Below are 26,713 nucleotides of genomic sequence, written 5' to 3'. Positions count from 1 at the left end.
TTGCAAACCTCATTTAAACGAAAATAACAAAAGCGAAACCGAAACCTTGCCCGTGGCAGGCGACATTGGTCCTGCTCGTCAGCTACTGGACATCACATGATAGGGAGACGTCGGCTATGTCATCAACCAAAGTGGCGGATGGCGCCCCACACACACTTTTTAATGCGAAACCATTAACTGTCCCATGGAGCGAGCCAACGTCATCAGCTTTGAAGCCGCGCCAAACGGCACCTAAACTCCTTCCTCCAAGTGAAGCCAGCTCCGAGCTATGAAACCACGTGAAAAGCCTAGCCAAACGGCACCTAGTTTCCTCCCAAAGGAGCGGAGTGAAGCTGATGGATTTTGGCTTTGGTCCCATTGGCTGGCACGCTTCATAGTTTCAAGAAATGAGGCTCCCATTGGCCGCTGCACGTCACTTTCAAAGACCGCCACCCCATGGCGCTACATGTCCGCGAGGCAGCGACTACCACTCCACGCCCAAGGTCAGCGCGCCGGGGAGAGCTAGCGTGTGCACTCGACCGTCGACGCAAGTATGCCGCAGACGGAAATGGAATGGAAGAGCGGCATGCATGCTTTCGCATTCACAACTCGTAAGAAGTGCTTAGGTGTACCTCAAGCCTTTTTCTTTCTTGCCCTTGCGCTCCGCACCTCGAAAAGTAAGAAACGAACAAAACAATTCTTCCAGTTGACGTTCTGCACAGTGTTGACTGTGTCTGCTCAGCGGCGTTGACTGCGCTGCTCCGCGCGTTGCGTGTCGCCCGCTAGATTGGGCAGATCTTGGTGACCGTGGAGCTGCTCTGACTTTGTTGGCCGGTTTAATAAACTTGTAGGCAGAATTGCATCCTAATATTTTACGTGTAGGCTTTTCAGATGATACTTTAACAGATAACTGGTGCTGTAGGTTCACCGTGAGTTTAGGTATTCGGAGCACACGGATCAGGCTGCTTTTTGAACATTATTTTATATTCCTAATGGTCATTGATGGGCTGGCTCACGATTGCAGTCGTCTTGCGGGCTGAGCAGGCGATGAGCAGTCTCGTCGTTGGCTGCTGACTCGCAGGTATCCCCAGCAGGTCTTCTTTCGTGTTTCTTGACTGCCTTTATCCCTGACTGCCGGTTATCCCCTTCGGAGGTCTCCCCATATTCGACACGTCCGCATCTCTTATTCTTCGGTGTCCAACTGTCCCTCTCTTCTCTTCCATCGCAAGAAAGAGAAGGCCTCGTTGTTTAGCTCTACCCCTTCCGCTGCATTCTCTCTGTAGTCTGGACTCCAAGCTGCGGTCCTTCGGCAGGAACCAGGAACTTGATCTTCCATAGAAGGCGAGGGCGGCGAAACTTAGTCTCAAGGGCTCGGTGGTGCTGCCTTGTTGATCCGTGCAGGCATTTGTGGCCGACCGTAGAGATGGAATTCCAGCCGAATCTACTCGGCCTGGCTGAATTATCACAATACGACGTAGGACTGCATTGTTTTCTCAACATCGAAATTTGACCGGGGTTGCCCTTTTTTATTTATCAATGCTGTAGGTCATTGAAGACCCATATAGAGGTGGGCATTTGTACAAACAAGAAGCAATACAGTTGTACAAGGCATTCAACAATATAAAGAAGGCATTAAAAACAAAGAAAAAAAAATGTACAGGGAGATTGTTATGCTAATGCATAGAAGTGAGAGTCTCGGCAAAAGACTGCGCTGATGTGCTATTTACGATTGTTTCTGGTAACGTATTTCATTCATCAAAACGTGGGGGAAGAAAAAATATTTAAATGTGTTATTTTTGGCTGAATACGACCCGATTGTCTTGTTATGCTTGGTTCACTTTGGGTGCACGAAGGGGGCCTTGAGGTATTTTTCTCGTGCTATATTTATTTGTTGTTGGTACAGTGCATAGAAAAAACTTGAGGCTAGCAATTTTTCTTCTATCTTCTAGGGAGTCCAACTTTGCGTTTGCGAGCATAGCGGCAATGCTAGCCCACCATGAGTAATTAGAATAGATGACGCTCTCTCACTTAAAATAGATGAAGCACTCTCACAAGAATAAATAAAACTCCCTCCAAAAAAAAATTTTTTTTTATTTTTTGCCAGGCCATTTAGTAGGGTGTCAGGAGGCTAATCAATCAATATTTTGCTGCAGAGTCCCATATAATTTTAATAAAGCCAAAGAACTCCATTGCTCGAAACCAAAACAGGAGCACGGAAGCTCGTGGCCGGAAGTAACGTGACTACATGTGTGAAGCAGACGACGAACTTGCATGCACTGTTTGTCATGCGAGTGTTTCGCACTTATATATCCCAAGAGCGCTCGTTGGTAGCCAAAAATGTGCTGGCAGATGCCACCGGGGCAGCTCTGAAGAAAGAAGGAATAGAATAAACTTGGGCTTAGGCGACCCAAATATGTCCCCAATGGTACTTCTTGAGTTTTGTCATCACTGGAGCCATGTCCTTGCTTCTGCATTTTATCAACACCAGAAACGACACTAATGAGGAATCGATCGCATGCAGGCAAACAGGAAAAATGGCGGAAAACGTTCCCAGTATGGCCGCAGCCAGCTTACCAAAAGTGAAAAGGTGTTTCGTGAAACCACCCGATAGTTGTATTCTAGCCCCTGTAACGTGATCATAAGACGACCATAAGAGCATATATCCTGCAAAAATGGGTGTTTTCCAGTGTTGCAAACAAAAATAGCTTGAAGGATAGACAAGGACAAGACAACACACAGGACTAGTGCTACCGGTATCTCAAACCTTGGTTCCAGATACTTGTCTGTCCTTCATGCTATTTGTCTTTCATGATGCTTATGCAACTAGCCCACCTTAATATTTTATTCCAGTATTGCCTTATCGCGCGCACTTCAACCAAACCAGAAGTGTCGTAGTTAACTTATCCAAAAATAGTAACACTATTGTCACAAAATGTGTATAGCCACGGCACATGTGGATCATTTGGAGTCTTTTGCTATTGCCGAATAGAGCAGACCATCTATAATTGCGCCGCTGTTGTCGGCAAAGTTTCATCAGAAACCACTTTGTCTCTGCAAGTTTACATTAAATTTAGCTGAAACTTGATCTGTGCTTGTCTCTCGCTCGTCACAGGAGGCACAGGCTCTGATTGCGCAGCGCACGTTCAACGCCAAGGCCATGTTTGAGCCGAGCACGTACACAGGCACGTACGCCTCGCCGGCGGTCTCTGTCCAGAATCGCACCACTGGACACTCGGAACGGCAACCCCAAGCCGCTGGCACCTCTCAGGCAAGTACACAACCGACCCCACTCTGGGTGCAAACATTCCTATCTTTTGTGCGTGTCACTTCTAGGGATGACCAGTTTGTGTTGCTGCACTATCACTCATCGAAAACTTTTCGAGCCTCTTTGGTAGAATTACTGTTTGGTGTTATAACGCTGTTAAAGGTCTGCTAAACAGAATATTGAGTTTGTCATAGTTCAATCTCAATCTGGGTAGCAGAGCTGCATGGCATTAGGTGATGTATGCAGTTTCGACACCATCTTTGTATCTGTTGAACCATCGTGTACCGGTATTCCTTGTAACCGTAAAAGGTGTTGGGTTGTTGGCAACAAGGGTAAGGCTTTAAGGTATTGTGTATTTCAGATATCGAGTATCCCGTTTGGTGCGCTTTTTCGTTTTTCTTGAAGGAGTACCTTTTCCCTCTATGAACTTACCTTTTCCGTTTCGGTGTGAGATGGGACGTCTCCAGTCCACAGGTATGCTGTCGCGAAAAAAAGTACCATAAAATGCCGCAGAAGTGCCCACTTTGCTCAAGTGCCCGCTATTAACATTTCCCAAACTTGGGAATTCTGCAAATTGTACATTAATCCTTTAAAGGGAAGCTGAGGAGGTTCTTGAAAAAAACGAGTTAGAGCTGAATTCTGGAGTATTTTTATCCTGTGAATATCACATTTGTTTTCCCCAAAGATGTAGCTCAATGTGAAAAAACACGAAAAACCTCCGACTAGTTGTTACGTCATAAAAGGATCTTTCGGCCGCCAAGCGCTTGTTGCTCGTGTGGGGGGCAGCGCGTGCAATTGCAACTTTCCAGGTATATTCCCCCGCACTGGCACCAGTCGTGACGCCTTTATTTTACCTTTCTGAAAATCGCGAGAGTATGCGTGCATAGCTTCAATAGGTGCTGAAGATGCACGAGAGCGGAGATTCTGAAAACTCCCAAAACGACGTCATGCTCAGGGAAGGAGGGGCTTCAGCGGTGCTCTGAAAAGGATTTTCTGCAGCCTCCGTGCACCAAATTGAAAAATAATCTCGATATTCGTAATTCTGGAGGCCAAATGAAGAAGATTTAAATGTTTTTTCTTAAATACTGAACCGCTTCAGTTTCCCTTTAAGTGCCGGGTTTTTTTCATCCCAGCGTGCACCCTGTGCCAAGTTATTTTTGCTGCACAAAAAAAAGATTAGTTTCTAAACGCACAAATGCGGTTGCGTGCTTCAGTATGTACATTTATTTACCAGGTTACAGTGCTCTACTTTTCAAGAGTTCTTCAACTCTTTCCTGACCTCGCCCATAGGCCACCGGTCATCGTTGGTTTTCAAGCGCCGTCAAGAAATTAAATTTAGTGTGTAGAATTATGTTCCACAATCTCGTGGATTGCCGAAGGACTTCAGTTTCAGTTTCAGTTTCAGTGTAGGTTTGAGGTTTATCACAAGCTCATGGGCTGTCAAAAATAGTCTTGGGAACGGTGGTTGCACTTGTCTAACACGGCTAACTGCTTGCATCAGTCTTCGTAACAAAGATGGCATTATTCACATATTTCAACTGTATTGTGGCATATTTTTACAGCAGAGCGGTCAAGCGCTAGTTTCCCCGGTATCGTGTCCGTCAGCAAACAAATGATGACACGAAACTCTGGGCAGCTACTGCCGTCTATAAGCGACGGCAGCAACCAGACAACCGGCTTGCCAGTTGTCTGGTTGCCGCTGTCGCTCATAGATGGTGCAACCTTTCCAGCCTTTCCACTCTGGCTTGCCGACTTGCGGCCAGCCATTACTTCATTTCCACCATAGTGCAGCTTCGCTGGTCTTCCTTCTTCACCAGAGTGGAAAGGCTGAAAGTTTTTTTAGACCGCAAGAGAACTTTAAATGTTGTTGTAGGCATTGCTTAACAGGTGGTTGTTGGTAAGAATCACTGTAATTTCCAATGCTGTCCTGAGCCGGCGTGCACATTTTATGTTCCCAACAAGGCGGACAAAAATGCTAAGTATAAAGCTACTGCAATCAAGGTTACGACGAAACAAAGGTAGAACTCAAAGAAAGAATTCTGCTGGGGATGTGAGGTGTACTATCTGTGTTTCACCACTGTAAGTATGCCTTCATTGAGAAGCGCACATTTTACGGAGGCTAACTCTCTGGCAAACCAAAAATAGACGTCAGTTATAGTACGCTAACTTTCAGAAGTAAAAGCCGTCAGTGTCGGGCGCATTTTGTATATTCTGAATTTTTCTTCTATTTGTCATTTAATTTGAATAACTGTAGAAGTGTCTGTGTTTATACGTCTTCCGCACATACATTGTAAGTTCAAACAATAAAATTTTAAAATCTTTTTCCCACATTATACTAACCCGTTTCTTTTGAAAGATCAACTAATTGGTCACATTTTGATGTGCTCCATGCGCAAATTAGTTAATAAAATAAAAGCGTTTGCATAGATCCTTTGAAAATTGCTACTTTTCCCGTGGTCAGAAAAGAGTTCACTTTTAAATTGAAGTGAACATTGGGAACAAAGTCACCTGGAGTCCAGTTGGGGCCTGTTGTCGAGTTTTTTTCTTTTTGAGTGGCCTTTTAGGTGGCAACGACTTGTTATCACTTTATCAGTATCCCTAGTACACGCAGTTTCACTGTCATCAGATTCTGAATTCATTAGCAGTTTCTAGATTTCAGCATCCATTAAAGAGTGCGAAGTAGAAGCACGTGGGTTCGCCATTCAAAAACAATGTTGACTCGGAAATGCATACGGGGGAAGTTGTCTCCACAAAATTCCACCTGGCGTGAAAAGGCGAAACCACAATTAAAAAATATAGTCCAGTAAACTGCCCAGCAAAAAAAAAAATTATTTTGTCAGTTTGAGTCAAGTTAGAAGGGGCGGGAATAAATTGAAAACTCGAAACGGGTACACTCGGGCGCATCAGGGGGTGTGCCGGGGAGCGTGCCCCAAGTTTACTCGGGCATGGCACTCAAAGGGTTCAGGGCCGGATTTGACTGGACAAGCGCCCATGTCTGGATTAGCCCAGCCTTCAGTAAAAGTGGGGTGGGCGCTCCCCCAGTATTTTACAATAGTACTACCGATCGGTTCGGACAAGAGCCCAAGTAAATTTACATTTCAAAACATGAGGGCCCACGTTTTTGCCCTCGGGTCTTGAGAGAAGAGTATGTAACTTGCGGGAGTGGTGCATTTGCAGCAGCCGCCGGAGCAGCTCGCCGAAAGGCAGCCTCAGCTGGAGATGGCGGCGGCCAGCCCAGCACGTGTCGCGACAGATACGATCCAGAACAACCACGGGCCGTCAACGGCATCGCCACTGACAGAGCTGACATACACACGCAACCTTCTTAGGGATGCACTGCCCCCGAGCCAGCAGCCACCCCAGGACCACGAGGATCAGAGCTGGGAAGGTAATGCACTCTCGGTACCGACAGAATGAGAACAATGGGGAGGAGGTTCGGTGGTCCCGTCTCCAGCACCCCTTTCCTACCTTCGATAACGGCGTCTCGCGAGTCTGGAGCATGCACGCGCAGTCAAAGCATGGCCAAAGGCAAAGAGCGCATGCTGGAGGACGAGCGTTCGAAAGGGTCGCCTTTCTCATTCTGTCAGAGACTTTATAGTGTGGCACGCAACAGAACTTGGGGGACACTTTCGGTTGATACTGCTTGCCTGTCAGACGAACGAGATACAGCAATTCGATTGCGGTTTGTTGAGGCTTTCTGAAGCTTTACAGGAGCAGTATAGATTGTCCGTAACTCCTGGAGGCCTTTCTCAACTCCGAGGCTTTTGGGGAAACATTTTGGTATGGAAGATAGGAAACGCTTCGAAATAAAGATGCGGCAACAATAGGTTCCCCGATGAGCCCATTCTGCTTTAAGGATTTCAAATTAATGAGAATTTAAATGAACTGATGTACATATTGTTAGGGGAGTCAAAGCGAAAATTAGAATTTGGAGAAAGGACAGACTAGTTTCTTCGTGCTGAAATTGATTCACCCTCATACGTGTCGTCAATCAGTTATTGAAGTAGCATACCGGCATATATGCATTCAAAATTTGGCTCGCTGAGCACAACTTGTATCTGGCACGGTGGATGTTGAACCTTTTGGTGGGTAGCGATGCATTTCATAAAGGCTTTTGTGTCGGAGTTGTGTACAACTCGGCGCACGTCTCGACTGAAGAAACTATGGTGCTGTCACTTCAGAAGAACCTGCTGCTGCTCGTGCGGCGGTTTCGACACCGGTATGCACAAGCGAGAGCGCTCCTGAGGCAGCCAGCGAAAACGGCATGCAGGCAGCGCATACAGACCCTGCAGACGCCGGTGCCGCCGAAGCCGCCGGTCCCGGCCTGCGTGCCCGCGCCCTCTACGACTACCAAGCCGGTAAGTCCGGCCCCGTGACCGTTGCGGGAAATTTGCACCGAGTCTAAATGTGCATGGCAAGTTTAGAAACTGGACGGCAATTGTGGTGGTCATATTCCTATATACCATACTTGTTCGCACGCAACAGGTCTCCCTTTCCAGGAACAGCGCCTGCGAGTACGGTAGAACCTCATTCATTTCAAAGTTGGTCAGACGGTGAAAAGTGTCCGAATTGTGCGAATTTTTAAATTGCCGTCAAATGCCGAGCAAACGGCCACCCAAAAGTTGGAGATGGGCACTTGTTAGGTGCGAGAGCAGAAAAGCGGTACGGTGACGTGGTAGAGTAGGCTCTTGTTCGATTCGACGGAATGACGAAAGTGCAGCGTTAGGGATCTGGCGGAGCCCCGAATTCTTCAAGCAACCATACCACTCTCACTGAGCGTGTTTTATGCCACCACTCTTGCATTACACATCACCGCTTTGCACCGGTGCACGCACTGAAAGCTTCACCGACTTGCACCAGTTTTTAGTAGAAGCAACCGACGCAGATTAACACCTCAGTTAGCTCGGGTGCGTTCAGAAGGTTGCTGAAGTGAGCACTTGTTATGTCCTTTGGTTATATTTCAAATGTTTCAAAAGGAGGGGTTGGGTGCTTGTTGCGACTTGGGCGCATGCTTGGTATCAAAAAACGGAAAAAATGACAAAAATTGTGCACGAAGCCTAGTTATGAAAGTCTGAACGAACCTTTTAATTAAAGACGAGCAATCATTGATCTGGGATTGTGGCGTTCTGCAGCTCGTAGCACCCAAGGTCATGTTTTCGGAGACCACCTCCAAATGGCCACCGCTGCACTGCGCAGCTGCGGAAGCCATTCGGCGATTAACTTCTCCTAATAATGGCCGATTCACACGACGGACTGATCCGCAGACGGTTTGATTACGTGATGACATGTCCACGGTTCGTCCGTCTCCCAAGCGCATCCATCTGAGGGAGACGATGAGCAGACACGAGCGAGGACGGATTGAACCTGTTCGTCACCCCACAGTGCTGCGAAACTCCAACATCGCACCATGTCACCGTTGTTTAAGAGAGAAATCAGTGTTTGCTACTGCGATAAATAATCTTAGGCCGCTGTTACATACAGATTGAGACAAAACACCGTGATAGGCTTCGTGCAAAGTGCCACTAGCTTTGCATGACAGTGACACAGGCATGGTCCTGCTCGAAAAGGGTTCGGCATAGAAGCAACGAAGTTCTGGGCTCGCGGAGGGGCGTTTGGAGATGCCTTTACACACCCCGTGCTCGTGCACAACACTTGAGTACACAACAGCCATAAAAAGGTCTTGCTCGGTGAAAGCCTGATTGGACGTGCAAGAATAATCGCAGAATGCTACAAGAGTTTTGACGGTAGCTTCTGACCCGGAGGAGTACTGGAACCTGCGTCGCGTCAGCCAGACAAAGTTTCTGCAGTTTGTTTCACGCGTGGAACCAAGAATCGTGCGACAAAGTGAACCAACTAGGTAAAGGGACTTCAGCGATAAACTAGTATCCCCTTCACCTGGCATAAGGGCCCCCCCCCCCCCCCCCTTGGCTGCTGCCATGTTGTACAATTTTGACCACTAGACACGTGACTGTACCAAATGCTGAGGCTTTTACACAAAACTGAGCCGAGATTCGCATTGCAATCGCGGTAAAAAAACATGATAAACTATTTTTCAATACTGTTAGCCCCAGAGATCAGTGTCTAGCTCCGATGAAAACCCAAAATACAGCACCGCGGCTGACGGCATCTAGCAGAGGCATTGCGAAGCTGCCCGAGTTTTTGTCGTAAAAGCACATTTTGGACTTAAAACAAACGAAACATAACTTATCTTGTCAGTACTGTTATTAAAGATCAATAAGCAATTATTTGTGCGCGGTACTTCGTTAAAATCTAGACGTAAAACTATAAAGTCACCTGTCTAGTGATTAAAATTGTGCAACATGGCGGCGGCCAATTGGGGGTCACTTTCGGCTGCCAGTTTATCGTTCTAAGCCCCTCTTAGAGCGATAAAAAGAACGCACACACCACAATGGTGCGTCATTTTTGTTTTAATCGTCCAAAAACAAGAAAGCATTGTACCGTCTCCTGCCGAAAATCTGGGAGTGAAAAGGCGCTCGACTTAATAAGTCCGCGTGTCCGTGGATGAGGTGCGGATCGCAGGAATCGGTGACGTGCCGGTCACGTGGTACACGGTCCCCAGACGAAAATCGTGATTCGGTCTGTCGTGTGAATCGGCTATAAAGCGGGGGGCCGGAGGCAGCTCATCACCATTATCACCCTCGGATGTCACGCTTTGAGTTATTTCACTTTTAACGTCCGTATGGCAAGTTCTGTGTTCAAGTAGTCGGAGAAAAAGCCAATTCCTGCAGGCTCACCGTCGCATGCGTGCGTGGGCCCACCGCATCAGTAGCAGTTTCGTGCTCGGGGTTATCTACAGCATGGGGAAATGTATTGAACACACTTTAAGCTGAAATCGGTTTCTTAACTTATTGTGCTGGGATTTACTACAGAGGTCCCTGATATTTGTGGAAGCTTTCGCTAAAATTGTGGAAAGCTTGGCTCACCTGAGTAAATCCAGAAAAATCAAAAAGTGTTTTCCCTATACTTTGCATGTACACCCGCCGGCAATATGAAGGTGAACACCTTACCTGGTTTCTTGCCTGTTTTACGGCTCCCTAAAGCTATATTAACTCTCAGCGTCTCAAATGGTACGTGGCTTGGGGTCTAAACTTTGCGTTCCAGCCCTCTTCTGGAACTGAGTTTGTTTTAAAACTTGCAGGAGCGTCAAAAACAAGAAGAGGGCTGTTCATCTTCATATCGCTCACAGGTGTACACTGAAAAAATATATGTTACTGTGGCGCTTATTCGGGCCAAATGAAGTGAAGAATAGGCAAGCCAATTCTATTTTCTTTCCATTTCTCAAGTTCAATCGTAGTAAAAGCCACAATGACCCATAACGATTTTCTGACAATTTTAAGATAAAAGGCTTAGCGATCATTTTTTTATAGACACATCCAGTTTTTTTGTTTCTTTTGGCTCCGGAGGTTTCATGTATTCATACTCTCAATTAATGAATGCACCAGCTTCGAGCGCCTCTGTAGTAAATCTCAGCGCAATAAGTTCAGAAACCGATTTATGCGGTCAGTTTAAAGTGTGCTCAATCCATTTCGGCCACGCTGTAGTTTACGAAAAAAACTGTGCAATTATGAACACTACAGCAGCATGGCATGAAAATGACTGTTCAAGAGCTCAGGTTGAACAGAGACCGTAACCCTGTAAATCACACACAAGTGCTAAGGCAAATGGACTGCTAAGCACATAGACCAGCGACCAGGAAAATAAATAAAGACGTATGCTATACTCCTTTTGTTGCTAAATTGGGATGCAAACTTGTGCCACCTAGCAAATAAAAAGTGAACCTGGAAGACTGAAGTAGGGAATTTATCAGATCAGCATGCACGGAGTGGTCATATTATGACCGCTCCATGGTTTTATAATTTATCCATGATCCCATAATTTAATTTTTCGTACGGGACCGATTTCATATGGGAATCGGTCCCATATGAAAGTATGGGACCGATTCCACGGTCCCATACTTTCATGATAAATTATGGGACCATGGAAATCTTATAATCCCCCGGGAGTTTTTAATTCACTGGTATTGAATTATTGAGGTTCTACTACTGTATTCTACATTCCTGCAGGTCGTATAGGCAATGTGTAGATCCAAAAGATTGACCCGTGCTGGGGCTCAGAACATGACAAACACGGGCTTGGGATCCATGTGCAGGTTAAATTCTTGAGCCCCAGTGTTGTCGGTGGCACTTCGTTTGCTGCTGTACTGTTGTTAAGTGTAAGCGCGTGCTCTATGGAAAAGTATATGCCCAGGTCGTGTTCATAAAAAATATCAACCAATTTTAGACTAGATATGCTATATAAATAGTAAACAGTCGGAAGAAATATCTGAAATGTTTAACTGAATGCAATGCATTCTTTCATGTAAATATTTTAATTCAATGTGCTAGCCTTGAAGAACACATTAAAAAAAGCTAGTGAGCGTCTCACAATCGCCAATCTTAAAATTCAGCGCAATCGTTATACCGAGCGGCCGCCAGATGTCCGCACTCCAGTTGTCTCATATTGTTGGTTAACTTTTTATCTATTCTAAAAGTGTGAGGGAGGCCATGTACAAGAGTGTGGTGTCCACACTTAACTGGTTTTGAATGCAATCCGTTTTGCCATGTCGTATGTGGTTATTGCGTGGGTAGTTATTGTGTATTCAACCCTTGGTTTCGTGGCTCTACCGCATCAGTTTGTGCATGTGGACCCTGCATTGGGGTTCTCTCGTGACCACGTCGTGTATAAATCGAGGTTAGTAAAGACCACTTGAAACGGTAGAGCGAATGCAAACAGTCTATTTGGAATGTCGTAGGGTGTTTTACCGCGGCGCTTGCCTGGAAGTTAATTGGTCGCCTTGGTCTGCCTTTCGGTCCAGCCGACGACACGGAGATCTCGTTTGATCCAGACGACGTCATCACGCACATTGAGCAAATCGACGAGGGCTGGTGGCAAGGCCTGGGACCCAACGGAACCTACGGTCTCTTCCCGGCCAACTACGTTGAGCTGATTGACTGATGGCATCCAAGGAACCACCTGGAAAGGAGCAAACGCTTGCCTCCTTATCAATTTGTCACGGCGCTTCCTTCTCCAGACGGGTTTAAAGCACACCACTGTTTTAAAGAATTGGAACATGCATGCCCCCCCTTTCTTGCCACACAGTGGGGACAGCTGTTCACGGGCTTGATGGGAAACGGGTGTAAACCCCTCCCAATCCGAGGATTAACAACGAATGTGTCCGAACGTCGTGTACATGCGTAGTACTTAGCTTCTGTCAAGGTTGGAAGGTTGTGGTTCCGAAGGCGCGTGGCACCGCACTGCCGTTTTACTTGCTTCTGTTGGCCAACTGCCACAATTTTTTGTGACATGTTTATTTTTGTCTGAGCAGTGTTTGTGCCAAGCTAACTCTGTTTGACGCTTACCCTAGACTTAGTGAGAGCAACCAAAACTAGGGATTCTGGTCTAAGCCCACATTTACCTTATACTTACCCTTAGCTAGAGCTTCCTAGTCACTCTTTATTCGGTGCATGTTGTAGCTGAGTTGCGCGAAGCACGGTTTGTTTCCCGCGACATCTTCCGAATGTGGCGCTCTGCAGTTGCTTCACCTAGATGCTAAGCTGTGCTCTGTGTTCTATAAGCTAAGTCATGATGGTGAACTCAAGCTGTACCTCGAAAGAACACATTTCACCCGATGTTGATCGTGCTCAATGTAGTTGTTTTGAGTGCAGTTGCACTTTGTCTTCGTTGGAACTGGTTACTGTTATATATCTTAAAACCCCTTCGTTTAACAACCACTGCTAGGGCTGCACCCTTTACAGTGCCGGTCACACTGCAGCCAGGGGGGAATGGGAATTTAGGGGCTGGAAGCTGCATGTGTAGATCTCAAGGCCTTAACAGCTCATTTACCAAAAACAAACAAACCTACAAAAAAAAAAAGACTGCACAAATTTATTACTCCTTCATTTTTGCATCTTTATACAGTTTTTGCCGTTCTGTGTCTGTAGTCAAGGTTTTGTGTTTTTCTAATATAATAAACTAGTACTCAGAACCTAAACCGAGCAGTCTTTCTTTGATAAGAGATGTTCATAGACCAGCAAAATAGACCCGTTTCAAAAGTCTGGTACGGCCCGGATAAAATCCTTTCCTCCTTTGAGCGACCAAAACAGAAAGCTTTCAATGAATTATGTCGAGAAGGCACTCAAACTATCTGGCTGATCCTGGTGATGCAGTGCTTCTATTACTGCCGTCAGCGAGGTTGCCACTGGGATGGCACCTGCTTTTGAAATGGGTCTATCAGCTGCCAAGATTTTACTTTGTTCATAGAAAAGGTCTGGCCGATTGGTGTGAAAGGTCGAAAGTAAGAGTTGCAGAGTCATGTGCTACCTGTCTTGGTGCAATAAAGTCGCAGAGAGGAAGTGGGACCGATGACAGCATTTCACCGCCCGAAAGAAGTAGCAGCCGTCATGGTAAGGACATACTTTCCATCAGCTGAGTGCTGCAGGCTGGCAGAGGTGGCCGAGGGAAGAGGAGAGCCGATGAAGTTGATCGAGGATGGTGCCGGAAAGCACGGTCTCGGAGTGCACGCACACCAGCTCCAGGCAGGACAGTTGGTCCAGGGAGACATCCGGAAAGCAGTACCGCATCAGCTGCCTGCATTCCCCATTGGGGTTGACTGACACCACAACAGCTTTTTGCGTTGCATCACATGCCTCAATCTTGGTGTCTGGATTGCAGCAGGTGCTGGGTTGACGTGTTGCCAAAATGCGCTTTTCCTTACAGCTAACTGGGCCAATGTGCCGAGAAACTGAGGGAGAGGAGGGGATGCCAGAACGCCGAGCTATGGTTGGAACGATTAGCCGGTAGATCTAAAGCTAGCTGTCTCCACCGCAGTCGTCAAACACGTTAAAACGCATATTGGCTCTCGCATTTGACGAGTGCAGTGGAGACAAAGCTAGCTTTAGGTCTACCCGCTAATCATTCCAATCATAGCTCGGCGTTCTGATGTCCCCGTGCACTCTTGTCTCCTCCTTTTCCTCATTTCCTCGGCGCATAGATGGCCAGTCCACTACTATGAAGTCCACAAAGCTGCTAGACCGAAGCCAACTTCTGTTCCGAAAAGGCAGCGATAAGGTATGCTGGAAGAGGTGCAGCAGCCCGTGGGAGAGGCTGTGACCTTGGCTACAAAAGAGGTGCTAGTTCAACGTGCCGGAAGTCTCAAAAATATTTTTAAAGAACAAAATTTTTAAAAACGAAACAAATTTTGGGAAACTTTTGTCTACTTATAATACCGAGTATACGGTGTAGTAATAATACGCTTTTTACGTCAATATTGGAGACGATAAAAAATAAGCATGTGGCAATGTTTACTCGCGAATTATTTTAACTAATTAATGTGACTTTAATAGCTTGCCCTAGAATCCCCGAGAACGCGGGGAATATTTTAGCGAGGCTACTTTTGAATATGTATTTTTATATTTATTTTAATAAATTAAGAACCATTTCATAGCCATTCAAGACTACCGTCGCAGGACCGGGGCCGCAAGGCTGGTTCACACACTTGCGTTTGTGACCGACTGCGCTACGGCTCCTTGTGTTCCACTGTCATGGATTGCGCAGAGTTGAAACGAGGTAGCACCAGTGTGCAAGTAACAAGAATGCTTCTGGTCCTGAACTAGACAAAGTTTTGCAGTATTTGCGAGATCGAACCAACGCACTATCTACAAAAAATGGTTGTTTGTAACATCGTCAGAATTACGTCGAGCGTATGGTGAAAGAATGATGTGAAAAAATATATGCGCATCCAAAGTGTTCCAAAGGCATGGGCCGCGTTCAGCTCACTTTTTGTCACCCTCGATGTAGTCGGCGAAGGAAGAGTCATACTCATTTGCACTTTCACTTTTCTGTTGTGAATTGGTGATTTATGTGGTATAGTGCTGTCCTTTAAATGCAGTAGCATTTTGACTCGCATTCAAGTGCAAGCACAGGAGAGTGAGGCACACGTGACATTCCCTCCTGATTGCACGCACATGTGGGTCGTGGAACGGTGCTCGCTGGATGTCCCAGTTTTCACGATGCCTCGCAAAAGGAAACAGTGGACTAAAGAGGAGATAGCTGAACAGTGGTGGCCACTTTAGTCGCAATTTAATTCGCAGAAGAAGACGAGCAATGCTATCGCATTTCAGCGTAGTCTACAGCAGAGCACCGCATAAATGCAGTCTTTTTTTTTTTTTACATTTATTTATCTTTTCTGTTTCGACCATTAGTAAAAAGGTTGCAATAAGTAATAAATAAGTAAAAATCCCAAAGGGTACCACATTTGAACGTTCCACATTCGTGAGTATACTTGTCCTATTAAAAACAATGCTGCGCATTATTTTCAATACAGTTCGCTAGATTTTAAAGAATTGGCAAATTACGCAATAAGCACTCGTCTCAATGACTATTTTTCAATCTACCGCACGAAGGAAGCGCGCTTCCTAATAAGCTCATTTGGCAAAGCACCTATAATCGTAGTAGTACGCAGAAATGTTACATTTCTTCCAACGTTGCAGTTAATCCAGGGATGCTCCTTTACAACAACACCCAACTTGGCGCTTGAGAAGCAAACTGGCTCACCCGTAGAAGTTGCCCACCATGGCGCCCGGGTAGGACATCCGCCGCAGGCTGCTGGGGTCCACGGCGCACTTGGGCTTGACCGTCTTGCCCTGCAGGGAACACGGCACTCAGCAGTCCATCCCCCGCAAGTCTCGCGACCCGGCAACGTAAAAGCTCACCGCCAGGTTTTCAAACCACAGGATGTAGGAGAACTGGAGCTCCCCTTCGGCCCACATGGTGGTGAACGAGCCTTCGTGGGCGTACTTTTGGGCAAAGTCCCATCCTTTCCAGACCTGAGAAGCAGGGTCGCACTCAGCAAGGTGGCTACACCCAAACATTCTACATGTTGCAGCACCACCACCCGGAGCTGGTGCCAGGACTGTGCCGTAAAGCATTGATTATCAAGCTACCTTTTTAGGAAGGAGCCAATAGGTTCCCCCAAGCTCCCAAATTTACTTGACAGTCTCGGTCACTAAAAAAAAAAAATGTTTCCCCGATGCAAGCGTTATTTTAGCAGATCTAAGCCAGCCACTGATGCCTAACTACGAGCCAGACACCCCCCCATGTCCACCTTTGTTTATGCACTCTGTAGGCTTCTGCAAAGTGCAATAATACTCCTCGGAAACAAAAAAAAATTGGCAACCTGTTATAAATTTCTGGGGCTACGAAAAAACTACGGTGTTCCCCGGTTGGCTGGCTCGCCTGCGCGCTTTCGCTTCACGACGAGCGTTTGGAATCGGCACTCTGATAGAAGCGCAGACGTCTTTGAGAAAGATATCCATGATGAGGCTTAGATTGGAGTGCGCACCTTGTCCCGTAGTTCCTCCGAAGCAATGCGTGGTGCTATCATTTGGTTGCTGCTCCTGTTTATGTAAGAAAAATGAAGCAACCCCGGGTACTGCAAAGAGAATCTGCAAATTTGTCAAGGTGACATGTCCAGCAAGTAGGAACTGATGGCATAAAGGCTCAAATAAAAAACCTCGAAAACTCGTAAAAAATCTTTCTTGGTTCTTTCCCCCAAGATGAAAATAGACAAATGTGAAATTTCCAGGTCATCAAAAATCTTTGAAAATATTTGCACTCCGATTTCTGAAATGCAGCATGTCTGTTCATTTGCATTCTATCCAGCTTTGGAACTTGATTGAATAATTATGCACTGATTAATGAAACAGAGAGAAACACACGACTAAAAAAAGTAATACGCTGGAAAGAAAAAAAAAAATGTTCATACTAGAGTTGATGCTTCATTAATTCCAAAATTATCAGTATTTAAAACAAAACAAAAATATACATTTTTGTTTTGTCCCCTCCCCCCCCCCCCCCCTCTCCTTCCCCAAGAAAAAAAAAACGAAAAAAAAAAGTAAGCGCAGCCAGTTGCTGCGATTAACGCAAAGGATACGAGCTTATACTCAGGTCCTCATCTGCCTTGACCAGCAGAAAGTCCATGTAGTCCTCGAGTCTCTTCTCAACTAGAGTTTTGACGAGTTCGAGGGACTCGACCAGTCTGGGCCGGGGTTCTGTTTCACGAGCAATCTCTGGCTTGAGGACGAGCTCTTCAAAGGCCGCCTGCAGCGCTTTCTTGAGCAGTAGCAGTGCTTCTTCAGATCTTGCAACCAGTGAACCAGCACAATGCTTAGTTACTAAACTACATAGGTGCTGCTTCTGTATGTGACACTGCTACATTGCACACGTTATACCAGATGGATATCCAAGTGGTTGATGTCCAAATCAATTTGATTCGAGGACAAGCTTTTTGAAGGCTGCCTGCAGTGCTTTCTTGAGCAATAGCAGTGCTTCTTCAGACCTTGCAACCAGTGCAAGGCTTAGTAACTACACTGTGCAGGAGCTATTTCTGTATGCGACACAACCACTTAGATATCTACCAGATAGATATTGTGGGAATCTATTCACTAAACTCGATTGGATCGTGATTGAGCCTCGTTGTCTGCTTCACGACCCTCCCATGCGAGGGTCGTGAAGCAGACAACCTGTTCCGACTTTCTCTCTCGCCGTATTCCCTTTCCCATCCTATTTGGGAAGGCTCCTTCATCGGGAGACCAGACGGTATTAGGGAGCACGCCCGTCCAAGCAGAGTTCTCTCTTGGACTCCATACACAAAAGATGCATACGGCTGCCCTCTGACAATGACACGCTTCTTTTGTGGCTCTCCTGTCGATGGTGGCTCGGGGCCTATGACCCGTGCCGCTCACTCCACCGCAGTGTGTTTTGGAAACCCTCGTTCCAGTAATTGCTGTTGAATCTGAATCATTGTCTGATATGGCATTATTACTTGTACTCGTTGCAGTAGGTCAACGAACCCGGTGCGGCAACTGCTCTTCTGGTAGCGTGGCTGCACAGAGGGAGTGTACTTGGGGCATCAGACCTTTTTTGGCTCGGCTCCTGTGTGTAACTTACTTCCCACAATACTTGAGAGGTTGATGCCCACATCGATACAAATAAAAAAACGACCCCGCTGCCCCACGTAAACTTGTACCGACGTGACGTAAGCATTACTTTTAGTCTTGAAAATTGTCTGAAGTTTACAAACTTTCACAGTGCTGTGTCATTCGACACATAAGACCTCGCCCTTCACGAAAATGCCTTTGGCCCATCGTAAATATGGTGGGAAGGCTGAAAACTGTGCTAAGAAAATGAACAGTAGTGCATCTGGTCACTACTGTTGCCAATTCTTACAAATTGGAGGACACAAGAATTGTTGCAATGATTCCAACAAAGCCTTTAGGCTAATTTAGCTGAGGTTCAGTCCATGATTCCCATAAAAAACAGAAGTTATCGTTACTCACAACCTGGCACTGTGATGTGAAAGCATTTCAGAGGAGGAAAAGCAACAAAAACATTTATTGCTCGGAAAACCCCAAGTCGAGCGTATCCTAGAAAACCAGGTAGAATCTGAGCTTTTCGTTAGGCTTGCAGTGAAACAGCATTTTAACAAAAAAAAAAAAAAAACTGCCAAAAATGCAAAAGGGTAGGCTGGGCCATTGCTTTGGGAGAAATTCCCACGCGATAAAAAACTCCTTCCCCCTATCCTCCCCTACTTCAACCCCTCCCAAGTACCAGTAACAAACCTGCCAAGTACTGGGACATGGAATTAGTTATTAAAGACCCTGCAAAATAAAGGTGGGGAGGGAGGAAGGAGGGCATGGGCAAAAATTTATTTTTTACTGTTGTGGTAGCTGCCCTTTTCAAGAATTCCTCTCAGTAGTTTTGGCTGCGACAACGCCCAGCCTGCTGACACTTTGCCAAGAGAATGTGTGTGTCTTGTTTACCGCCATGGCTGCCGATAAGTGGGTGGACAAACAATTTTCAAAGATAAAATAAAAGCTGGACTAATAGTGCCTAAGAACCTATACCTAGTAATGTGTAATAGTACAAAAAAAAAAAAAAAGCTGTGAAAATGTGGGGGTTCATCAGGGAAGAGAAAAGCAGGCTCCTAGAGCAGTTTCTCCACCGAGCTTATTGGGTCAGGTGCCAACAATGAAAATTTGCTCGGGTTTTCATTTCTAGGCGTGCAGTAACACATGTAACCCACCAAGAGATTCTGAGAGATTTTTCTGTCAATCATACAAAATGGTCAGAAACCGTGCACTAGCTGCACGGGCAATTCCGAAGGCTTGATTGGAGTGCAGCAACACACGCCCTTGGTTAACTTAGAGAATCGTCATCTGCCGGGAAAAAAAACGGTTCCCTTCTCTGCATTCCCTCTCGCACTCTTCTCTTCCCTCTCACCACAGGAGCAGGACTCTGAGCTACTCCCTGTAGAAAGAAAACGTCTCTCGAATGGAAAGGAGGAATAGAGGGAGAGTTTCCTTCGTCCTGGTTGCTGGTCAGCCTTTAAGTTTGGATACTTTCTCGTCACGAGTGCAGGGCACATTTCACGTCTTGTCAGATATTGGGGAAGCATACACACCTGGATGCCAGCTCTGCATTTTCTGGCCCGGACAAATATTCCACAAAGCCAGACATCTTTAGGTATGTCCACTTCTTGGAAACGAGGCTGATACTCATTTCCTGATCACTCTTCAGCTGACAGAAAGAGGCAGTAATAACAAAGGGTTACACATATGAAGAACTCTTTCCAGAACCCTTTGCAAAAGCAAAAAATGTGCCACACAGAAAATGTTCACAAAACAATAGAATGCAAAACCTCCGGACTGTTCACTCCTTACCGAAGTCTGTTAGCTGCACGAAAATGACTTTTTCAATAATCAACATCCAAATAAAGCACAAGGTTGAGCAGCAGCTGAATGGGACAGGCCTTTAGAAGACCGGTCCCTTCCACACGTTGTCAGAATTTGTACAAGTTCGCACAGCCACAAAATTTTGCTGCTTCTGGTTCTGTAGCAGTTCCATAGACCACAATTCCAAGACTTTCCCGCAGAATCAACTTGATCCACAAAGGCAGATGCAAGTGGCACCCGCCCACCCACCTCGGCTCTCCGGGAGGTGTCCATAAGCCGGTTGATGGCACTCTCCAGGACATCTACTGTCAGCCGACAGCGACCTTCCTCCGGGTTCTGCTGAATCGACTGCATCTGTTTCATCAGGCTGAACAAATTGTCAGCCAGCAGCACCTTGTTCACCTGGGGACATAAGGTGCGGTGAAGTGGGCAGTCTCTGGACTCCAAAACTACAGGGCCATGGGGGAGCAGTTGAAAAAGTGCACCTCGCTAACCACGACCAGCATGATGCTCTCGGTGACTCGAAGGGAGTGGGTGACGAAAGGCATGGCCGAGTGGAGGCTGGTGGCAAAGAACAGCAGCAGGCTGTGCAAGCCCCCGCTTGTGGGCTCTCTCTGCAGAAGGGAAAGACGGACTGAGCTCTCAGCTGGGCCACTGTTATCAATTTATAGGGGTACGGAAACAAACATTTAAACATTCAAATTTCAATCGGAAATGAGTCAAGCATGACGGATAATAACCGTAAATGATAATCGCACCACCATTTTGAACGAATGGCTATATCTTTCGTTCCAAACGGTGCAATTGAGCAAGCGCTCGAAGAGAAGTGAACGGAGAGTGCGATGCGTCATGGGATATCCGGCGCAAACAAAAACAGAAAGAAAAGATTCTCCGCATTCGTAACGCAGCAAGGCAGGCGTGGTTATGAGCTTTGCCGCTGGTGGTGTTGTCAGCGTTGTGGTGGTGTCAATAGCGTCAACGCGTTACAACCGAGCTGTTCAAAGTACCCCTGGGGTGACAAGCGTGTGGCTGGCCCAAGGAGCACGTAGCTTCCACAACACTGTCAGCTTAGAGCTGAACGGGGTGGGGAAAGCAACTTTTGTCCGAATTTTGAACGACGGGCTAATCTTCTAAAGGGAGAATAGCTGTATCCGGGTGCACAAACGAGGGTCTGAGAAAGAGGGGAGTACCTCTTTTGGACTGTTTTGTACTTTTGGACTTTTGGACAAAAGAGGGGAGTACCTCTTTTTGGACTGTTTTGTACAATGCGCGATTTGTGAGTTGAGGAGGAAAGCTAAGAAGGAAAATGTTAAAATGCCAAAGAGTGGCGCTGCTCCGATGGAATTTGCTACGTCATTACTACGTAGCAAGTTCCCCAACGTTGCTAGATTACTTCCCAAATAGGCTCCACATGCATCCACCAGGTGCACATTGAAAGATTGTTTAATTAGCTTTAAAATTAGTTTGCTTGTGCCTTTCAACGAAGGACTGGTATTTTTGTGGTTATGCTGCAACATGCAACACATTAAAGCTAAAAAATGAGTGCTGGAATTTCGTTTCCGTACCCCTTTAAAGGGGCCCTGCAAGGAATTTTTACTGGTTTTTAATTTGCACCGAACCTGAGTGCACTGAACGTAGTAACTTAATGAAACTTTTCTTTTCTCGAAATTCGCTTTATTTTAAAAGTTATAGGCAAATTAAAATTACAAAAACAAGCAAAAAATAACCCCCCTCATGAAGTCCTTGGTTGCTTGAGTGACCGTGAACTAGAGGAGGGGTAGTGAGCTCATCGAGCACACACGGCTGCCGCACTCCATGCGACGGCGTGAGAGGGCGCCACTAAAGCATGTTCTGGATAGGCTGTATGCAGCGGGCAGCCAGAGCGGCTCTCATTGCATTTGCTGCGCAATTAAACACTAATTCGGCATGACACTTCATTGGCCACAAACGACAGCAAACACGGGGTAAAGATCAATTCAGAATGGGAGCCCCTTCACGCTGCCATACCGCGAAACGGCCAAACCGCAAAACAAAGCTCGCCGAAGGCCTTCGGAACGCTCGGAGCCGGTCGAATCCTCCTGTCCATACGACCGCAGCGCCGCCGCGTACATCCGGGACCTTTCCATGTCGGTGCCTGATCCCACTACTCCTTTCTAGTATGCGCCGCCTTTTCCACCGCTTGGTGGCGGGTATGTCGACGGGTCATTTCTTGTTTCCGTATTTATAAACTGCATTTGTTTCTTTTCTGATCTAAGATACTGAACAAAAACTACTTTTATAAATAATTAAAATGGTTCGTGCCACTTATATTTTGTATTTCTACTAAAAAGAAGCTTTTAGCGGCTCTGACCATTAGTAACCCCAGGACCAAAGACGTCACATTTTGCGCGCTTTCGGTACCACAGGTCGCCCTTGTCGGTAGAGGAGGTTTCCGCGTCGTCCGGTTAAAATATGACGCACTGATATTTAGTTACTCTCTCCGTCCCGCTGGCTTGCCCGAACCTCAAGAGACAGGGAAACCGCAAAAAAGATAGACGCTTAAATATGATTGCAGGGCAAGGGGGACACTACCTGGGAATGTCAACTTTTGAACCGCTCACTTAATCGGCGTGATATCTGTAGGTGGTGTTTGTAGCCATATAGAAGGAGGGCGTGCAAAGTTTCAGCCCTGTGAACTCCCCAGAACGAAGTAAAGCATAGCTTCGCATAGAATTTGCTCAATAAATTTATCGTTGAGAAATGGTGTTGATAACCACATATTTTTCTGGTGGAATGCATACTGGAGTACCTGTTGCTGGTTACTATGAAAAGAAATTTTTAAAAAACATGCATTTTACAGGTAAAAAAAATTATATATATAAAAAATTGTTTTACATTTACGAAGTTTTGCAAATTACAATTTTTCATAATAAAAAACATGAAGATGCAAAATCTAGGCTTATAGTAACCGGCTTCATAAAATTTTGGTATATAAGCCGCTAAAAATTCAGTCTTTCAATAGTTTTGTACTAAAATGAAAAATTTATTAAGTGCAATTTAGGCCAAAAAGAGAAACAAAGAAAAATGTGTTCAAAGTGCTTGAACCTCTAACTTTTCTTTAGCATCGGTGGACCGAAACTAATTTATAAAAAAATAACTATGCAGTGTAAGCAATTGAAACTTTCTGGAAATACTCTCTAGATGTTGGCAGATGTAAACATGGTATTTTTTAAACTCAACTTTTTTTGCAGAAACTTTTTTTCTGGGTAGTGTCCCCCCTTAAAAGAATTTGGTTAGAAAATAAATGGTCAGGACACCTCGGCTCGATAGGTGTGCCATTTTCACCCAATGATGTATGTAATTTGAATTAAAAAAATTAGCATATGAAGTTCTCAACACATCGGAGCAAGAGAATATGGCTGGCATTTGCATTTGTTTGGACACTCCCTCATCTGTGTTTGGAAGTCTCTAAAATATGGGTTGCAGGAGCACAACCATAGACATTATGTTGAGGCAGGTGTTTTGGTTGTATTGTATAAAATTGCAGAACCATTTTAAAGTCTAGTAATTACAGAGAAATTTATTACCAGCAAAAGAGAGGGAAAGCCCAAGACGAAGAGGGGAATGCTGTTTAAAGAGAAAACAGAGGTTCATAGGTGGGAGCTTTTTTCCCCAGGCCCTTTGAAGGAATGTCTCATTACGAAAAAAGAAAGTGCATTCTCTACGGAAAGGGAAAAAATGACTAATATGTCTCACACCATTTATCATAAAAAGATAAGGTAGATTCTTAAAAGAAAACTTAAGATCTCAACTCACGCATGTGTCACCACCATCCTGTTCATGTACCACTCGTAATGTGAGGAACAGTACCAGTAGGTCAGCCTGCGACAAGAGTGTAGAATTTCGGCTGAAACGAAGTAGAATCGACGGCATTGTTTTAGGTGCTCTTAAAACTATGGCGAGTTTTGTTAAAGGACAATGCACATCAACTGTCTCAAACCCACAGAGGTGATCACCTTGAATAGGTTGCAACAAGCTTGTTGTTCAGCAACAGGTACGAATGGCAGGCCATTTCACCTTTAGGGCTAAAACGCCGAAACGTCTCCAGCACTTCTTGCAGCAAGTTGCTGCACGTGGAGGCAATATCTGCATTCACAATAACACGTTCCAGTGCCTACAAAAACAAATATTCATTGAGGGTTAGGATGCAACTGAAAACAAGACCCTCCTTCCACGAAAAAGGAAAAGACTGACACTTTCTAAGGCAGGAAGCTTGTCGCATACCTCAAACAAAAACATTTGGTCGCTTTGCCTCAAGTCATTGTAGGCTTCTATGAGCCTTCCCAGCAAGACAGCCCTCTTATCTCCATTGGCACTGTTATACCTCAGCCTGAAATCAAAATTTTACTGGTAGCAAATCACAGCAGACATAACAAAATTTATTGGCTTTGCAGTAGAGCCGATTATCATGCTACTTACTCGTCGAGAGCAGGCCCGTAGAGCCTTTGAACCAAGCACAGAAATACTTTCAGCCGTTTGCGACACGTGGCTTCAGCGTCCTCTTTCTCCGAGTTTATGCCCAAAACGGTGCAGCCAAAGAACTGGAATGGCAAAATTCAGGTCAACTGCCACTAAAACTCGATAGTGATAATATTAATACGAGGAAGCTTTCAAGCAAATTACGCATACTGTCATGTATAAAATCATAAAGCTGGAAGAACACTGCAATGAGAAACTATGAAAGACAGGACAGCACAATTTAAATACATTTCAAGTTCAAGTCAGGGTAAAGCTAGCTGATGTTGATCTTATAACTACCAGAAAAAGCTTAGAGTGTCTACGTTCTGGTCTACGAGATCCACGAACATGATCCGATAGCTTTGAAAAGAAAGACCCATTGCTTGGGTGCTTGAGCGGCAGCTGCCCCCAAGGAAAATAATAATTTTGAGCTCGCAGCGTCACAGGGAGTATGGACAGTGCACAGACAACGGACGAGCTTCTTGTCTCTAGCAGTGCGAAGGTACAAGGTAGCCACCATGTGTTTCATTACTCATTACCCAACCGCGGGATGTCCAGGGCATACGGGCCTTATTTGGATGTCACATTAGCTAGAGTTTTCCTCGGCAGAATGACATTCCATCTCCAATCATTTCAATGACAGCTACTCATACGGTTTCATAGAAATCATGTTTAACAGCATTACCAACGTTAAAAAGTTTCCTGATGACGTTTCACTAAGACACTCGGCTTCTTCACAGCCCTGGGAAGCTGTCTCTTAGCATAACATCGGTTCTGAGCCTTCCTGTTGGCTCCCTTTTAAGTTACTACCAGCTTCAAGCACCTTCACGTTTCACTTTAGCATTACTGATGGCCATCTGATGAGCAACTGTCACTAAAGTCAATCAAATGCAGAGGGGGTGAGGAAGAACAATTCGGATACGGAGCATGTGGTCTTTGCAATACGAGCCCTCTAACAGGATAACCTTTGCAGGCTACTGACGCTTTCTGCATTGGTAGGGCCAATGCATGAAGGGAGGCTCACACTGAATGAGCGGTTACCGCTCATTCACACTGAAAGCGGATCCGCGTTCGCAAAGCGGTTGCGAACGCGGTTGTATGAAGATTCAGTACAATGTCACGCGCAGTTGATGTCATCGAGTGCGCGTGCAATTGTACTGGATCTTTATACAACCGCGTTTGCGACCGCTTTGCGAACGCGGATCCGCCTTCAGTGTGAATTAGCGGTTACCTGGAGAAAAAGTGTCACTCAAATATGAAGTCAGTGAGAACTTCATTGCTCCAAGCCCAAAACGTTTTTTCATGTACTTGATTAAATACTGTTTGATAAAGATATGGGTCAGAGAAAGCAAATGTAAGCTAGTGGAGCTGAGTAGTTCCTTGACCTCATCTTTCGGCGACTGTAAAGGAAACATGCGACTCGTTCCAACCTCGGTGAACACGCAAAGTGTCTGGTCCTTGCAGTAGATGCTGCTGTACGCAGTATGTATTCGCTCTTTCATCACACGCTGAGACGTGACCAGTGGCGAAAACAACTGTACAAGGACATCGTTGGTGACCACGTTCGAAGAGTCTTCAATCTAAAAGGAACAAGGGATGGTCACGTTTTACAACCATTTCCAAGGTTACAAGAAAAATATGACACCCTTTGGAGAAACCGTCAACCGGTCCGAAGCGAGAACCACCGAATAAACAGACGCGCATACGCTACAACGGACAGAAAACCGTTAAGCGTCAAGTCAATTGTGCACTTGTGAAAAGTCATGCTCGTGCTTTTGAGGCCTGGACAGTGTATATTCTTTTACTTATAGACACCAATCGAGACTCAAATTTACGGGTAACTTAAACATTCCATACTTCTCTTGAAGTTTCCTCCAGCAACCCGTTTTTAATGCATACTTCGACAATGTGCTTGACGAGGTCTCCGTCTAAATGCTTATATACAACATCATTTAAAGAGTCGAAAATAATGAATCCTTTCATAATACTGTACTGGGCGCAACCCTACTACCTTCCAAGCTAAAAAAAAACGCGTCGATTTCCGACGCTTCTGCCGCTTCTGCTCACACTATTTCTTTTTACTTTTTTGGCGCCGGCGCCGCTGGCGCCGCACACAATGCCTGGTCACCGACTCGTATGTTTAGCGTCCTATTCCGCCCATGCATTGAAAGTGGTCCCAAAA

General features: G+C 45.6%; 2 protein-coding genes across 3 annotated transcripts in view; one reads left to right on the top strand and one right to left on the bottom strand.

Moving 5' to 3' along the window:
* Positions 1-13,289, top strand: part of LOC8027434 (drebrin-like protein B) — a 20,935-nt gene extending 7,646 nt beyond the window's left edge. Inside the window, exons 10-13 of one of the 2 annotated variants that reach the window (XM_029975101.3) lie at positions 3,092-3,247; positions 6,425-6,632; positions 7,426-7,602; positions 12,120-13,289. In XM_029975101.3, coding sequence (XP_029830961.2) covers positions 3,092-3,247; positions 6,425-6,632; positions 7,426-7,602; positions 12,120-12,259 — 681 coding nt within the window. In that variant the 3' untranslated portion in view covers positions 12,260-13,289. Of the gene's footprint in view, positions 1-3,091; positions 3,248-6,421; positions 6,633-7,425; positions 7,603-12,119 lie in introns of both variants that reach the window. The other variant, XM_029975100.4, reaches the window with a different exon arrangement.
* On the bottom strand, positions 12,022-26,713 carry LOC8027432 (Hermansky-Pudlak syndrome 1 protein). Its single transcript, XM_029975099.4, has 15 exons — positions 26,389-26,713; positions 25,962-26,111; positions 24,493-24,614; positions 24,298-24,403; positions 24,030-24,187; positions 23,830-23,920; positions 20,520-20,648; positions 20,284-20,436; positions 19,764-19,879; positions 17,235-17,441; positions 16,644-16,746; positions 16,015-16,128; positions 15,857-15,945; positions 13,720-13,891; positions 12,022-12,277 (listed from the first exon to the last, which is right to left on the bottom strand). Exons 1-14 carry the CDS (start codon positions 26,512-26,514, stop codon positions 13,726-13,728), a joined length of 1,830 nt encoding a protein of 609 aa, XP_029830959.3. The 5' UTR covers positions 26,515-26,713; the 3' UTR covers positions 12,022-12,277; positions 13,720-13,725.

Source organism: Ixodes scapularis, unplaced genomic scaffold (genome assembly GCF_016920785.2).
Source record: "Ixodes scapularis isolate PalLabHiFi unplaced genomic scaffold, ASM1692078v2 PGA_scaffold9__187_contigs__length_104089568, whole genome shotgun sequence".
NCBI classification, from domain to species: Eukaryota; Metazoa; Arthropoda; class Arachnida; order Ixodida; family Ixodidae; genus Ixodes; species Ixodes scapularis.
The sequence above is the reverse complement of the archived record's forward strand: the minus strand, read 5'-3'. Positions and strand labels throughout refer to the sequence as shown.

What these genes read in the sequence shown, in the direction of transcription:
- LOC8027432 (XM_029975099.4), bottom strand. Translation starts at nt 26,514, where the DNA reads ATGAAAGGATTCATTATTTTCGACTCTTTAAATGATGTTGTATATAAG. An exon ending in ACACCTCCCGGAGAGCCGAG is followed by an intron (nt 19,880 to 20,283) that starts GTGGGTGGGCGG and finishes TCTTTCTGTCAG; the next exon opens with CTGAAGAGTGATCAGGAAAT. An exon ending in GAGGACCTGAGTATAAGCTC is followed by an intron (nt 16,747 to 17,234) that starts GTATCCTTTGCG and finishes ACAAATTTGCAG; the next exon opens with ATTCTCTTTGCAGTACCCGG.